At 43.3% G+C, this 17,680-nt stretch overlaps 1 protein-coding gene across 3 annotated transcripts in view; it reads left to right on the forward strand.

Annotated features, from left to right (window-relative positions):
• CCBE1 (collagen and calcium binding EGF domains 1) overlaps positions 1–17,680 on the forward strand; it is a 141,419-nt gene that overhangs the window by 1,117 nt on the left and 122,622 nt on the right. For all 3 annotated transcript variants that reach the window (XR_014517255.1, XR_014517256.1, XM_083466154.1), the window contains exon 2: positions 52–132. Coding sequence is in view for 1 of the 3 variants with exons in the window: in XM_083466154.1 (XP_083322280.1) it covers positions 52–132 (81 nt within the window). In the remaining 2 variants the exon portion in view is untranslated. The remainder of the gene's footprint in view (positions 1–51; positions 133–17,680) is intronic.

Consider the following 17,680-nt stretch of genomic DNA (forward strand, 5'->3'; position numbering starts at 1 on the left):
GTCTCTCAGGCGACGCTTTAAGCACGGTCTCTCTCTTTCTCCCCCTCGCAGGGAGGTCTGCTCCGAGAGCAAAGTGGCCACCACCAAGTACCCGTGCCTGAAGCCCAGCGGGGAGCTCGCCACCTGCTTCAGGTCAGTCCGCGCCGCCGGTCGCCCGCTCGCCTTCTGCCGCAACGCCGCGAGGGCGGAGCGAGCGGGGCTGCGCGCGCGTTTGCGCGGGGGTACCTGAGGCGCTGAGGAGAAAAGCGGAGTGGGGGGTTCGAGGGCAGAGGATAGTTGAAGGAACCCCCCCCCCCAATATATCTTCTCTCTCACACACACACATATATATCTCACACAGGCACCATACTCCTCTTTTTGTTTATTTAAGTTTTTATTATTAAAATAATTCAGCATTAATACACACGTTACGAATATACAAACATACATTTCATACAATCCTTTAAAATGTTCATACGTACCCGCACTCAATCCCACAGATACTTTCCTTTTCCCACCACCATCCCTCACCCCTCACCCCACCTTTGTGTTAGACTTCCAATCTACTCAATTGCAATTTCTTTCCACTTCTATTACTTTCTTTCACACACCTGTAACCCAATTTTCTGCTTCTTTTTCTGTTACACATTGTTATCCATCTTCTTTAGTATTTCAGTATTTAAAACGGAACTGGTTTATTTTAATAGGAGTTCTGATTTTTCAGACACCATACTTCATTTGTGTACTTTACCATACTCATTTGTGTGTGTATATAATATTATCTATATAATATATCTATCTATTAGGGTTGCCATATTTCAAAAGTAAAAACCAGGACACCGCTGGTTTTTAAGGAAACCACCGAAATTATTGAGCTTTTTTACACAAATGCCAAAGACTTTTGTGATTGACTTGCCAAAGATCCAGGACAAAGCGCCACCTTTCAGAAATCGCCACCCCCATGTCAATTCTGCCTTTGAAATCCCGGTAATGTCCGGACGTATGGCATCCCTAATATAGATATAACGGGAATTCCTGGGCATATCCAGGATTTGTCCATTGGAAATACTGGGAAACATGTCTGCAAATCGGTAAAAATGTCCGGGGAAACCAGGGCATATGGCAACCCATGTTGGAAGTGTTGGTTTTGGGGGGCAAATTTCCTTAAAAATAGCTCAGAAACTTCAAATCCCCCCCTCAAAGAGCTCAGCAACTTTGCCAAAAAAAAAAAAAAAAGCTCAATTCTCAATTTATGTGTCTGGGTTTTCACATTTTGAAGTATGGCAACCCTAATTTATCTATCACACAGGAACCATGCTTCTTCTCCCGCAATGTGTCTGGGCCCCAGAGGCTTGGGACTATCCCTTGTTTTATTTATATCTTCATTAAAAAGCATTTATTTTTACTGTTTTATTTGAAGACCACTTAATCACAGGCACCTCTGTGTGTGTTGTGCAAGGAAATCAATAGTACAATGAGGTTAAAGGTTAAACTACACAACCAGAATTCAGTTAAAATGCCTGCTGATGTCAGGCATGAAATTAATATATTCCTGCTGAAATCAATATATTAATATGATCACTTAGTATTAACAAAAGAAGGGAAGTGTCAAGCGGTATGCAAGGATAACACTAAAAATAAATAAAACAGTGATATAAAAACAGTAGAACAGAGAAGAATGGGGGATCAGAAATAGCAGAGTTCGATCTTCTGGGTTAGGGAAAGCCTGGGCAAAAAGATAGATCTTCACAAGATGCCTTGTGAACAGAGGCCCCTGGGAGACCATGGTGTTTAAAAGCACACCCCTGAGCATGTGCAGAGTGTCATTTTCCTTCCTACACCACTGCCCAGAGAAAGGGAAAGTTGCGCGCGCACACACACACACACACACACACACACAGAGGGAGAGAGAACACGCAGGTGAACAGATAGCAACAGGAAGAAGTAGCAGCAGCAGCAGAACTTGATGGGCCTCAAGGTTTGACAGGAGGCCCCTTCTGGGCTGTGGGCCTTGGCAGGCACCTGGGGTGCCAAACCCTGGTCTGGTACCCTGGTCTGAGACCCCCCCTCCCATTGTTTGCCAGGTGTCTATCACCTGACACCATAAGGACATCATGTGGTTGACAGGTGAATCTGTCCTGCCAGGTGGATCCAGTTCCCTACCCCTGAGCTGCCAGCAAGTTCTGTTTCCTCAGCCATTGATGCTTCTGTACATCTCCCTTGCTTGTGGGTTGGCCGCTCTTTCTCTCTCTATGTGAGATAGCATCTCAGGGCAGGGCTCTCTTTGCACCCCGAGACTTCCAGTTGCTTAGCTGTATTATAAAATGTGAAGGGAGCCTTTGCAATTACATTGGGGGGGGGGGACACTTGGAAGAGTTGAGTGTCAAGGAAGAAACCTTGATTGCCTCTGGATCCCTGGCATTTGTCTGGTGCGTGTTTACATACACAAGTTTCCACACTTTAAGCCAGTGTTTACTGCTTCAAATCTGGAGTATATCCCAGAACTACTCTGCTTAGAAATTAATAATTGGACCTAGTATAAGCTCAGTAACAAACAATATACCAGGCAATCTTATATAAGGGGGTTGTTATTTATGGCTTAAATTCCTGCATACATTTACTGTGATGCTGCAGTGGTGCTTTTTTTTATTCTGCAAGTTCAGGCATACAGTGCTAACAAGCCTGTTTGCAATACTTTAAATGGTGCTTGTGTGCATAGGCGTGAAGGCCGGTCTTTAGTGGAGTGCTGTGAGCATCTGACCACATGTATTTGAGCATGCAACCATAGACAACAATTTGTAATGCCCTCACATGCATAGGGGAAAAGTTTCTGTGAAGATGGGCAGGGAGACTGCTCTCTTCTTCCCCTGGATTTTAAACCACATTGTTTATTATTTCTGTTTACAACAGGAGCACAAAAAAACCCGGGTGCTACAGAATAACATATTAAGTAAATAATTAAATAGGTTTGTGAAGTAAGCATGCATACTAGAGGTATACATCCCCTTTCTAAGATTAAATAAGGAGGGCAGCTGTTTGTCCTGTTTTGATAATGCTGATATAAAGAATCATATCATGTTGCTGTACGCTCCCTTCTTTCTTTTTTTACCCTTTACCCTTAAATATAAGCAAGATTAGGTCTTTGGAGTTTGTTGAATCTTGCAAGCTGCTCTACTGAAGTTTCTGTGCTCTGGTACTGAAATGGTGTTCTTGCAGTAGAAAATGCCTCTGGGATTTCACCCTGAGTGTTTACACAACCCCAGTGCCATTGCTGATACAGGAACCCTTTGGTATCTCTAAGAAATAGTGAAGGCTTGTACTGCGGACCTAAACAAACTTATTTGGAAGGAAGGTTTCACTCCTAATATTATTCACCAGGATGCAAGCCCCATTGAAATCACTGTGATTTATTTCTGTCTAGACATGATTAGGATCTGGCTGCAAGTCTCACCGATTTCCATGAACTTATTTCTCTGAAAGCTCTTCACACATTTTAATTTTTAATTTAATTTGCGCACCTAAAATGTAAACTCTGAATGCAATAATGATGTGTTTGCAAATGCGTATAATAAGCATAACTAAGGAATCAAGATTTTCTGCAGCTCTCAGCAAATTTTGGCTTACCCTGCATGGTGTGCAAGATAGATGTAGATGTGCTGAGGACCACAGTTTTAGAGTATGTTCATCATTAAAGGTTAGTGCTGGTTTACTGCTCTGATGACCTGCCGTGGTTTGACACTGAAAAACCAGCTGTAGTAGTTTACGGTTTCCCCCCCTGGGATAGAAAGGAATTACTTCTTCCTTCCTGGGCAGAAATGGGTTGGCAGAATAGCCTTTTCAAATGGTCTGTCACTACTCAGTCGGTGCAAGGAGATACGGGCTAACCATTACTTTCTTTCTCAGCCTTTGGCGCAAAACACAGAGAAACCTCTACACTGTCTACAGCAACGCTTAGGCAAATGTTACAGAAGCGAAGCAGTTACAATGCTGAATATAATTTGGGAGTGCATTACAATCACTGTGTGGAAAAACTGAATGTGCCCTGAGCGATTGCAAGATAAATGATCTTGCCTTTTAGTATTGGAGAAATATATATGGTGCAGTAGTTTATGGCGCTTAGTGCATAACTTACCTGCCACCTGCACTTGTTTGGCTGATGCATGTGGCGCTCCCTGACTCAGAAACTAGAGGCGTCATGACCATACTGGTTTGTAGAGAACTGTGCAGATCTGAAGTTCAACATGCAAGAAGATTTCATGAACTGCGTGGCAATGAATGCATAGGTTATAAGCGACTTCTCTGGTTGGGCAGTCTTGCTTTATTGTGGGAAAGGCTACTTCAATTTATTTGGCAGGGGTGCTGTTAGATTTCCAGTGCCTTGGAACATTGACACATTTTAATAATTCTAAATATATTTTAATAATTTTAAAATAAAAAAAATTCCTTCCAGTAGCACCTTAAAGACCAACTAAGTTAGTTCTTGGTATGAGCTTTCGTGTGCATGCACACTTCTTCAGTATCTGAAGAAGTGTGCATGCACACGAAAGCTCATACCAAGAACTAACTTAGTTGGTCTTTAAGGTGCTACTGGAAGGAATTTTTTTTATTTTGACTATGGCAGACCAACACGGCTACCTATCTACAACTTAATAATTTTAATAACACATTTTAATAATAAAAAGCAAAAGCTTTAAGGAGTGAAAACACATAGCAATGCAGGCTAATGATTTATCCACAAGTCCCATTATTACAGGGTTGTGGAGCCTGTGGACCCTCCAGATGTTGCTGAATTACAAAATCCATAATTGCGTATCATTGATGCTGTTGGTTGAGGAAGATGGGAGTTGTAGTCCAGCAAGGCCAGTGACTGGCTGGACATAGAGGAGTGGTGGCTGGATACTGAGGAGTGGGCACTGGGAGAAGGTGGGTTGGAGACTCACTTGGAAGAAGGGGTCAGTGAACTGGGGTAGCCTAGTAACAGCCAGGAGACGAGAGTCAGAGGCATGAGAAGCTGCAGGATTGGAGGGTAAAGAACAGGTGCGGGAGGAGGGAGAGAGAGGTCAGGTTGGTGGAGACTCAAGGGCTTGTACATCTCCTCCTCCTGCCCCCACCTCTCCTGCTCTGCTGTCTCCCTGGTCCAAAAGAGGGCTGAAGTGGAGGAGCTTATGTGCAGCTCACGTGTGGGAGATACCTAAGCCAAGGTCAGGGGTGGGGCCTTTCTGTTGTGGCAACTGCCTCATTAGGTGCCCATCTAGGAGTATCCGAGAGATGATGAACTGATAGACATGCCTTTTCCTAACTTGTAAGTGTACTTTTGACAATAAAGAGTCAATTCCTCCCTCTGGATATCCCTTGCTTGACAGCGCTGTGACAAGCAACATTTGGAGAGCTACAGGTTAGCTACCTTTATGACATGCCTTATGAAATGACAATGAGGAGCCCACGCCGTGTTTTAGTACTTTTGCATCTGTGCAGCACAATCCTATGTGTGTTTACTTGGAAGAAACTTCCACTGACAAAATGATACATGGTAAAATAAGGATGACAAATTTTGCTTAACATGAAACTTTATTTTGCAATGAAATTGGGGGGGAAATCCATGAAAAGAAAAAGCTCTGCATAACCAAGAAGGGTCACTAATTAATAGAAGAATGGAAAAGTAAAACCACTTCTTCATTATATAATGGGTGGGCTTTGGGGACCAGGTAAAACAAGTTAATAAAATGTTCAGTAAGTGTTGAGAGTTTAGATGTATTTATTATGCAGTTGAATTATTGTCAGAAAGTATATATATCTGAATCTGTATTTGATTGGGATGTGGTCAGAAGCTTAAAGGATTTCCACATAGGAGATAAACAGAAACCATGATCCTGTAGCATCTTTTAAAAATATTGCAATTCCTTGTTGGCTGCACTGGCTGAGTGTGAAACTTTTGCCACTTTTGTGCTGTGATGGTGATGGTGCTTTGTCAACAGTGCAGTGCCACGTGTTGGAGTCTCTTATGCTGAGATGACCCTAGAAGGATTGTGAGAAACGTCCTGATTGTGGCTCATGTTATGTGGCTGTCAAAAGTGGTGTACTCTTGGTGCTAAAGCTCGAGGATAATGTGTTTCTTTGAGACGCAGCGTGTGCCTGAAGAGCAGCTGATTGCATTATACATGTAAACATTTGCTGCAGGCCATCTGAGAAGACGTATGACTGGTTTAATGGTTGCATGCTGTTTATAAAAATTGTTAACTAAATCCAGGCAGACAGCAGTGATTAACATTGGAAAGGGTCTGTCATTTTCCCAAGCTAAGTCCTTTGGCCTCTGTTGATGTTCAGTGTTTAGAGAAAGCTGGATCTTTGTGGCAAAATGAAATTACAGCTCCATATGTTCTTCTGCTGTAGGGCTAGTTATGTGGGGGAAAATAGCTTTAGTTTATATTTTAATGTGAACCTATCCAATTTGCACTTGCTGAAACAATATGTGAACCAAAACACAGCTATCTTTCAAAACAAGCACCTCTCTGAATTTTACATTGCAGTTCTCCAGCCAGATAGTATCTATATAAATGCATGTATTAGGGAGAAATGCACATTAAAAAGCAATATATTAGGAGATATTCCTTGCAAAAATGTGCATACTAAAGACTTATTTTTAAAAACCCACAAACTGATGTAAAAATGATATGCAGAGCGGAATTAAATTTCTGTTTAAATTTCTACCCTGCCCTTCATCCCAAAGGAGCCCAGAGCAGCAAACATCAAAATGTTAAAACAATACAATTACAAATAAAATAAAAGCATATTTAAAAACATCTACAAACATGGAAAAACTCTTTAAAAACAATCACATACCCTCATACCTAATTTCAAGGTTGCAAACAGCAGTGTCTTTCAGCCATCAGATACCTGAGTAAGCAGGAAACTTCCCCCCTCCCAATTGCTCCTTATGCTCAACAATGAGGGGGACAGACACAGCTGACACACCAGGGATGGAGCTACCACAGAGAAGGCCCCGTCATGGGTCAGTGCCAACTGAGCAGCAGTGACAGGTAGCACCACCAACATGACGTATCCTGCTGATCATATGGCCTGAAATGATTGATATTGGGCGAATTGTTCCAGTTACTTGGGTCCCAAGGCGATTAGGGTTTTTTATGCAAGTACCATCACCTTTAATTGGGCTTGGTAGTTCACTGGCAGCCAGTGCAGAGTTATTGTCTCATCAGACTGCCCCCTATTTAACCTTTTTTTGTGACCTTTATTAGTAAGGTTATCTAAAAATGGCTTACATAAAGCACCACCAAGGTTAATTAACAAAAGCCAGCTATCAAAATAAAACAGATAATAAATCTCACTCAGAATCATTAAAACCCAGTGGTAAAATTTTGTCAATGCCATCAACAGGCTCAGAGTGTTTTGCAGCAGTTTATCTAAGTACTAATAGTTCTTGTTCCCTGTGGGGTGTTGCAGGATAAATGAGGTCAGTGAAAATGGCATTGGAGAAACATTTTTAAAAACAACAACAACAGAGTTAACTGGGATGGGTAATTGTGTCTCTTGTGTTCTGCCCAGAAGGCAAGCAAATCTTCACTCCTAGGCTCTGGGAGTGTATCACCAACTGTCAGTGGCAACCATTTTTGTTAAATTCAGTTGCAGTTCCCATCCAATGTGATGCACAAAGTATTAAGGCTTTTATGTGCTATGGTGCTTTTGATTTAAAAATGTCCTTCTGACACATTCTGCCCTTTTTATTGCTTCCTATTTAGTGCTGTGGGGTTAGTGATGAGTTGTTCCTTAATTTAATTAGTCGGCTTCAGTACCTCAAGGGTGTGTGTGTTAATGATGGTTTTCCTGTCATTATTTTTCCCTTTCTTTCTGTTATAGTGAAACAGGAAGTATAGAAAAGAGCAGTTCATGATATAAAAGGGACAGAAACTGCAAGGAGGAAAGCACTAAACAACATTGCAGGGGACCTTTACTGAATAAGACTTATAGGGATTCTCGACCCTAGAGAAGGGCATTCCTGGGAAATAGAACATATAGCAAGCGTTATGTGTCAAACCACCATTTTAATTTCCCTTATGTCTGATTGTGGAAAAGCAATGCCTTGACAGTCCTAAGGGCCCTAGTATACAAGTAGCCAATGTTTTCCTGGGAAGCATCCTAGCAGCGTAAGGATAGATCTTTTCTTCATTGGTACTGCATTATATATTTTAGATTTAGATTTAGATAAATTTATTGTCATTGTCCGTATATACACAGTATACACAACAACGAAAATCAAACACCCACCCAAAGACCGGGTCCACATATACATTTGCACGTATCTCCAAACTCTCATCCTATTTAGACATAATCTATAAAACATAACATAATCCAGAATATAGCATGACCTATTAAAAACATAACATAACCTAAAACCTATCTCATTCCTTCCACTCCCTACTTACTAAACCTTGCAACTGGTCCTGAGATCATTATTTAGTGCAATCAGAGCTCTTGGATAGAAACTATTCAGAAGGCGTGTGGTTCGTGTTTTCATTGTCCTATATCTTCTGCCCGAAGGCAATAGTTCAAAGAAGTTGTGAGCAGGGTGGGTGGGATCTCTCAGAATATTATGTGACTTCTTCAAGATGCGAGACGTGAAGATCTCATCCAGGGTTGGTAGTCGGAGCCCAATAACGTTCTGGGCAATTTTAATTGTTCTCTGTAAAGCTTTTTTATCCGTTTCAGAGCTGCTCCCATACCACGATAATATACTATAGGTTAGGACACTCTCGATGGTACTATGATAATAGGACAGGAGTAGGTGCTGGGATAGATTCAGTCCCCTGAGCATTCTCAGGAAATACAACCTCCCCTGCACCTTCCTCACAACCATATTAACATTTGCAGTCCATGAGAGGTCCTCCGAGATATAAATGCCCAGGTATTTAAAACTACCAACCCTCTCCACTTCCTCGCCATTTATGTGCAATGGTAACAATACACTTTTCTTTCTCCTAAAGTCAATTATGAGTTCTTTGGTTTTTTTGGTGTTAAGCATAAGATTATTTTCTTTACACCATTGAATTAACCCCTGTACTTCTTTCCTATAAGCAGTCTCATCGTTCTCACTGATGAGCCCCACCACTGTTGTATCATCCGCAAATTTGATGATTGTGTTGGACTTATACAGTGGGGTGCAATCAAATGTGTACAGAGAATAGAGAAAGGGACTTAGCACGCATCCCTGAGGGGCTCCTGTGCTTAATACTAGAGTAGAAGAATAGTAAGGTCCCATTCTCACTGTCTGCGGCCTATCAGTCAGGAAATTCCTTACCCACAGACAGATCTTCTGATGTATACCCAAGTTGGTCATTTTAAGAAATAACCTGTCTGGCAGAATTGTATTGAAGGCAGAACTGTAGTCCACAAACAACAGCCTTGCGTAGGTTCCCTGTCGTTCTAGATGACTCAATACAGTATGGACGGCGATGGAAATAGCATCATCAGTAGATCTATTTCTTCTGTATGCAAACTGGAACGGGTCTAAAGTGGATGGAAGACTAGCCTTAATATAATCTAGCACCAATCTCTCAAAACATTTCATAACAACAGATGTTAAGGCTATTGGCCTATAATCATTGAGAGATACCACCACTGACTGCTTGGGGACTGGCACTATAATCGATGTCTTCAGGCAGGTAGGGACATAACCCTGCAACAGGGATAGGTTGAAAATGTCCGTAAATACGCCGGCTAATTCTGCAGCACAGTCCCTAATAGCCCGTCCCATGATTCCATCCGGTCCAGCTGCCTTCCTGATGTTAATGCTCCGAAAGGCACGTTGTATGTCACAGGTCTGTAATAAAAGTGGTTGTCTGATAGTTTCTGGTAGTTTCTGATAATGTGCTGGTGGCCAATGCTGTAGTGACGGTAGTTCCAGTTCCCTCCTCAAAGCGGCTAAAAAATTGATTCAGTTGATCAGCCAGGTGCGCACTGCTGCTAGCCAATTCATTTTTAGTATTTTGCCCTGTAATTTGTCTCAAGCCTTGCCATACTCGACGAGGGTCGGAGCTCTCAAAATGTTTTTCGATCCTCCGGCAGTACATAGCTTTGGCGTTCCTAATGCCCTTTTTCAATTTGGCTCTGGCTTCTCTATACTGTTGCGCATCACCAGAGTGAAAAGCAGCATTTCTTGCCTTTAACAGATATATAATATATAGCACTTGCCAAATTTTAGCAACTGCTTGCAGAATAATGAACATCTTATTCTGATTTCTTTTCTCTAGGTTTGGAAAAGCTTGTGTTAACAAGGGAAGTGGGAAAGGTTTTTTTGTAACAAGTTTTGCAAAGGATGACCAGAATGACAATGAACTAGATTTTCAAGTGCTAAAGATTAATGCAAAGGGTCAGGTGATGAGGACCTGCTTTCCTAAAGAAAGACCAAGCAAGATATCTTATTACTAACCTCCTCTGCGTAACCTGATCCACTTTCCCAGAAGATAAAGCTTTTAATGCATGAGAGGTACTTGAATCATAGTGATAGCTCCAGTGGGATTAGCTCTGAGTCAACTGCACAAAAACATATTTAAAAGTCTCTCTCACATTATTTATATACTATGTGTGAATTCATGTTATTAATGTGGGAGAGAAATCAACAAAGGAAGTATTACATTTGGACTATAGACTGATTTAAGACCTTTCTGTGAAAATGCACAAGTGCTAGTGCAAAGAGCTTCAACACTAGTACACAACAGTGCTACTTATTATTGTTGGCATCCATCTGTCTCGAGAGACAATGGAGTGTGCTGTCGGGGGTGAAGTCAAACTGCTGGAGAATCGCAGCGCCTGCTGTGGCTGCAGAGACTAGTAACTTGCAACTGCTGCCTCCCACGTTGCTTTGACCAGAAGACCTTCGTCTGTCTATCTGTCTATCTATCTATCTATCTATCTATCTATCTATCTATCTATCTATCTATCTATCTATGGCATTTCAGATTGGTTGTTCACCTTTCCACAAATGCTTATGACACCCATACTTTTTACAGCTGTGGAAGAAACCCTTGGATGAGATATGAATAGGCTTACATTGCTGACAAACTGGATAGTAAACTGTTCATGATGAAACTCACTAAAGCGCAACTTAGAACCCATTTTGGTCCTGCATCTCTGTGTTCGAGCTACCTACATTTCGCTGGGGCTAAGTCATTCTGTTGGCTCTAGTGGTTTGTGGATAGCAGCCAAAAATCACCATGTGCAAGGAAATTTCAGAGTGATTACATCTGAAAGTATTGCTCTGTATTGTCTCATTTTGGCTTATTGTACAATATGACATGGGGCCTTTCCACATCATCACAATCCTTATCCATAGAGGTGGGTGGCAGCACACTCACATTCTACCTACCGCACAGGGACCCTGTGACATAATTCATTTCTGTCAATGCTTTACAGATAAAGAGCCAAGGACGATGCAGTGTAACTCTTCCAAGGCCATGAAGCAAAATCCTTGGCTTGTGTTGTGATCTGAATTTGAGTCAAGCCAACATGTGCTATGGTAGTTTCCGAAGGGTTTTTTTATATATTAAAATAACTGTCAAAATTAGTGGTTGACTCTTTGCACATTTGTGAGTAAATGGTGAAGTCTGACTCCCTGCATATTTCCTGAGAACTTGAAGTAAGTTGAGTTTGCATTCTGGTTTGGTTTAGTTTGCATTTTGTTATTGAAAGGCTGCCTTTTATTTTCACAAGAGTACCTAAGAACATCTGTTAAATTATAGTTAAGCTTTTTGGCAGTACCTTTTTATGGAATACATATCTACCTCGTGCTACATATTTAAGCGGTCTACTTGTTCTTAAGTAAATAAAGTAGCATGTAAACAACAAGTCTTTTAGCCACATGCATGCAAGATGAGCTTTTGCTACGGATATCTGCGTAAGACATATATCCTTACTGCTGCTGCGGCTACTGCTACTTTTGACATTTTAGTCTGTGCTCTGTATTGCATGTAGGGAATGTAATATTACAGTTTCATGGTAACATTAAGCTTTTCATAGCTGAAGTTCTGGAAAGAGCACCTCCAGAATAATAATTTGGTAGGTTGCTACCAAATTAGTAAAAACGTGTCTTTACTGTTCCTTGATCCCCCTCGCTAGTTGTAAAGGATTCTTACCATGTTTACAATGAATGGTGCAGATGGGCTCCTACATTAACTCCTCTCCCTGCAGGAGCAACAAACCATGATTCCCAGCTTAGTGTTACTGCTGAACTGAGGATTGTGCTTTATTTCTCTCCATACAAACTGTGACATGAAGCCAAAGTTTGTTCTTGGCATCCCAAATATCTTCTGTGTCAGCAGTAACAAATCATGAACCCCAGTTTGGACATAAAGCTAAATCAGGGATTGTGGTTTGTGTTGCTTGTGGTGTGGGAGGAATGAGTTGCCAGTTTCTGGGGCCATCTCATAGCCTCCCCCGAGGACTTTGATGAGCAGGACAGTGGGAGGAAGAGGCCGTGTGCACCAGAGCTCTCCTGCTCAAGCTTCCGACTTAGAGCCAGGCCCTTCCACTGAGGCCCTTTGGACGTTTCGTAGCCCCCTTGCTTTCATTGGCTCATGGTGAGGAGGCATGGCCACCCAATGCCAGTGTGCTGGTCCCGTGGGTTACCCGAGAGGCGAGGTCCAAGTCCAGTCCATGGTCAAAGGTGCAACATGGAGGCAGTCTGTAGTAGCTGAAGCTGGGTGCAGGGCAGGGAGTTGGGTGAAGTCAGGAACAGGCTTGCAAGCAGGGAGCCAGCGCTGGTCAGGAGCTCAGGCAGGAAAGCAGGACAGGGTTCAGGCAGGAACCAGCAACCAACAATGTTGCTCCCACAACTTGGGACTGGGGCTGACCAGCTTTTATATGCCCCAAGGCACAGGGCGGCCCTGATCCTCTGGTGACTCGCCTCTCCTGGCCTGGTGGCAAGCACTCCTCCTGTGGGAACTTAGTTCCCTCCACCTCTCTGCCCTGAGCCTCTGCAGCTCAGGAGAGGCTGGAGGGTTACCGGACCCAGAGGCAACCTCAGCTTCCTCTGACGGGGCTGAGAGTGGAGCACCTGTAGGCAATGGGTCCTCCATCACCTCAGGAGCCAGAGCAGACTCAGCTGATGCCTGCACCTCAGGATCCAGCACAAGTGAGGAGCCTTGAGGCTCATGCCCCAGCCCCGGCTCAGCTGGTTCTGGAGGCGGGGAATCCTGTGCAGGCTGGGGTCCCTCAGGTTCAGCATCCGAGTCTGAATACCAGGCCATCACAGCCAGGGAGGCCACTTCTCTGCCAGATGGAGGGGCAGGGGAGCTCCACAGCATGGACTGAGCTGTCAGGGGTGGAGGAAAGCCAAGGTCACCTTTCTGAGGTGCGTATCAAGAGGCGGCAGCAGGCCAGGCATTTTCAGAAAGACAGGCATACATGCAAGTAGCTAGACTGTCCCTACCTCTCTTTAAAAACATGGTGGATAGGTGGAGCCAGTTGCTGGGGAAAAACTTCATGCTCTTGTGCAGTCTCTGCTCCTGATCACAGAATCCTCACCCCTGACCTTGTTTCTGAGCTGCGGTTAGGGAACCTTGAAACGCCTCTCTTGAGTAGGTTTGTTCCTTGCTGTATCTGTGGTGTCTAAGGCTGGCTGGATTAATTCCTGCTCTGGTCTTGTTGCTGAGTTTGCACCTTTTGTTTGTTGGCTTCTTTATGCATGAGAAAGTGCATGTGTGTTTCATGGGCAGGAACAGGACAGCACAATTCAAGATGTTCATATTAAAGTTCAAAGCCCTAAATGATTTGGACCTCAATATCTGAAAGACCACCTCCTTCTCTACAGACCCTCTCGGGTTTTAAGAAAAGCAGAGGGGGGTCCTCTTGGTACTTCCACCTCTCTCAGCAATTTTGGGGGATTGGAGAGGGAATTCTCTCCGGCAGCCCTTAAGTTGTGGAATTCCCTCCCCCACAGAGTTGCGTCTGGCATTTTCATTATGCGGTTTTCGTCATATGCTGAAGACATACCTCTTCCACACCTGATATACCGTACATATATACATACCATACACACACACACACACACACACATATGCGTAAATGATTTGAAATTGTTAATATTGGTGTGCTTGTTTTTTTTAAATCATTGGGACCTTATGGTGAAGGACGGGGATTAAATTGAAATCATCCTAATCTCCATATTCATAGTAAACCATAAATTTTTGGTTTACTGCTGGGTTCATTGAACTTCTTGAGTCCGTGGGCACATTTGCAAACCAACGAAACTGTCTTGGGCACCCCCCACCCCACAACCAAGTAGAGTCCACAACCTATTCTTTTGGCTACAGTTCATCAGACACGAGAAGGGGAGGGAACTCTGCGGTCACATGTAAATGCACAGGTGCCATGTTGCCAATCCCTGGTTTACCATGTGAATGCTGCCTTTGAGTGGTTGGTAAATAAACAAACAACAATTCAATTCCCCCTGATGAAAGGCACTTCAAGTGACCAATTCATAGTACAGTGGTGCCTCGCAAGATGAAAAGAATCCGTTCCGCGAGTCTCTTCGCCTTGCGGTTTTTTCGTCTTGCGAAGCAAGCCCATTAGCGGCTTAGCGGATTAGCGCTATTAGCGTCTTAGCGGGCTTAGCTGATCAGCTGATAAGCAGCTTAGCAGATCAGCTGTTAAGCAGCTTAGCGGATCAGCTGATAAGCGGCTTAGCGGATCAGCTGTTAAGCGGCTTAGCGGCTTAGGGGGGGGGGAGGAAAAAACCCCGCAGGAACTCGCAAGACATTTTCATCTTGCGAAGCAAGCCCATAGGAAATTCGTTTTGCGAAGCACCTTCAAAACGGAAAACCCTTTCATCTAGCGGGTTTTCCGTCTTGCAAGGCATTCGTCTTGCGGGGCACCACTGTATTCCATAGCAAGATCAACCCTGGTATATCTACCCATGAGTTCTGGCCTAGCAAACTATGGCAGTGTATCCCCCAGTTGTATCACAGATGAAAACCAGGGATACAGTTGTAACATCCCTATTGTAGGACAAAAATCATATTTTTCCTAATATATTTGTAATGCAGAGAACAAGCAACGCTGACCTTTAAATCAGCAGAGGTCTGGCTATACTGCAAAGAGTAAATGAATACAGCAGATTTTGCTGTGGAGTTCAGAGGCCTGAGACTCCTAGAAATAAGAAGCTGTACTGAGACTACGGTTATTAAGGGAAGATGTTCATTTCAGGGTATTTTCCTTCTTCTCAGTTCCAGACATACTGGCGTTTTCCCTTCCAGAATTGTCTCTAAATCCTGTGGTGGACCAATCTAGGCTTAGGTTGGAGGATTCTGGAATTCTGGTCTGCATCAAGGCATGAACCTGACATACAAATTACAAGCATCTACAAGAATGTGTAACAGTGCTGGGCAGAAACCTTATGGTAGCAATCCTTGGGGGCAGCAGTTCTTTGTATGAGCTGCTGGGTGTGATATGGCAGGTTGCTCTCTATTTATTAAGACATGTTTCTATTGCAATCTACATTAGTCCCAAGGTGATACACACATTTTTTAAAGCGATACCAACAATAAAAGTGCATTTCATGAAGCTCATGTACTGTACATATGCATTTGCAGTTGAAACAAGATGAAATCCCCCCCCCCCGCCACCAGATATTTATAATGCAATCCTAAGCATGTACAGGGACGCGGGTGGTGTTGTGGGTTAAACCACAGAGCCTAGGACTTGCTGATCAGAAGGTCAGCGGTTCAAATCCCTGTGACGGGGTAAGCTCCCATTGCTCGGTCCCTGCTCCTGCCAACCTAGCAGTTCGAAAGCACATCAAAGTGCAAGTAGATAAATAGGCACCGCTCCGGCGGAAAGGTAAATGGCGTTTCCGTGCACTGCTCTGGTTCGCCAGAAGCGGCTTAGTCATGCTGGCCACATGACCCAGAAGCTGTATGCTGGCTCCCTCGGCCAATAAAGCGAGATGAATGCCGCAACCCCAGAGTCGGTCACGACTGGACCTAATGGTCAGGGGTCCCTTTACCTTTAAGCATGTACACTCAGAAGTTATTCCATTGAATTCAGTGAGGCTTACTGTCAGGTAAGTGCGTATAGGATTATAGTCTTGATCACCAGAGTCAGGGGAAGAAGTGACAGCTCTAACAAATCTTGCCAAACAAAAACGAGTTATAAATGAACAATTTTTCAAAATCATTTGCAAAACTTCACCAAGTTTAACCACAATGAATTAATTTTGCCAAAATGCAAAAAAAAGGGGGGGGATAGTTTACTGGGGGCAGGTGGAGTGTATGATATGAGGGGTAGAGAAGGCATTCTCTATCAAATGCTAAACTCTCTGAAAAAAGTTTTGAGTCATCCTTTCTGAATCGGGGGTCTTGCAGTTTGTAAGGAGAAGACTCGGTTAAAACTTAATCAGGGAGGACATTTTCTTCAAACAAGCTTTCCTAAATACAGAAGCTGGATATTGTTGGAGACTTATTTTATTTCTACAGTTTTGTATTAAGAACAAGTTTTGATTTGTTCTTAAACTTGTTCGTTGCAAATGCACACAGAGTCCTCTTTATTTAGCCTTTGACTGATAATTCCCTGCTCCTTTTTACGCAAGTGTTTCCTTCCTGTGGTAATGATAAGATGTGGGATATATTGCTTTGACTTCTTGTGACCTGCTTATTTGTTCCCATGGCGGCTGGGTTTGGGGTGGAGAGACATGTGAGACAGTCAGCCCCCGTTTTATCATAAAGCAGCTCATTTGCGTTTCCATGAGAAGGCCATTCCCTCTGTAAATATGGGACTTGGAAGCAGACGCAATTCGAACCTGCAGTTTAATGCCATATTGTATATGAGCAGAGCTGCCTTGCTCAGCGATAGCCGGAGGCATTTGGGCACTTGAAGCAAAGTGCCTTTCTACCACCCCTACAATGGGGGAGGCAAATATGGGAATGTTCGGGGAGGCAGGAGAGGATATATTGTTTATTGATATCCTTCCTAACTTGTGCTAGCAAGTTCTATAACTTAGCAGAGTTTTAACATTCCCCTTTAAACGCACAGCGCATAGCTGGTTGCAAGCTTGATTAAGCTTCTCAATATAGATTCCTGGTAAGATCCCTTTATTTCCCTCTTAAAACAATAAACACGCCACAATCTTATTTAAGATATATAAAAGTAGTTTACTCACATCATCAGTTCACAGTTGGATCCCCGAAGGCAGACATAGTTACAGATATATATACATGTGAGTCTATCCTATATGAAGATAGTCCATTTGTCCTCTGTTGGCTGATCATTTCTAGCTAAAAAAGCTGCTGGTCCATCAAAGAGAGGAAGTCAAAAAGAGAAATATGGCTGCATGCCTTGTGCTTTTGTTACCTGCACAGGTAAGGTCACGCCCACATCTAGTCACATGCAAGAGGAAGTATGTCCCAGCAAAGGAGGAAACAGGAAGTTTTTGACTGGCTGGCCCAAACATCCCCTTGCATGTCCACTCTAGGAAAACAAGGAATGTTGTACTTGACTTCTACTTATGTATCACATCCCACAGCAAATTCCGTAAGGAAGCCCTTTCAGAGTCTTCTCCACCAGACTGGTACGCAGGGTGAGATGCTTTCTGCATTCCCCCTCCCACCTGGTAGTGGGGCTTTGCACCAGCTTCTCCCTTCCTTTGCACATCTCCTCCACCCCTGCTCAGTGATGGGGTTTCTCCTGAAGGGAGAAT

Source organism: Podarcis liolepis (assembly GCF_965112155.1).
Source record: "Podarcis liolepis genome assembly, chromosome: 11".
In the NCBI taxonomy this organism is placed as follows: Eukaryota; Metazoa; Chordata; class Lepidosauria; order Squamata; family Lacertidae; genus Podarcis; species Podarcis liolepis.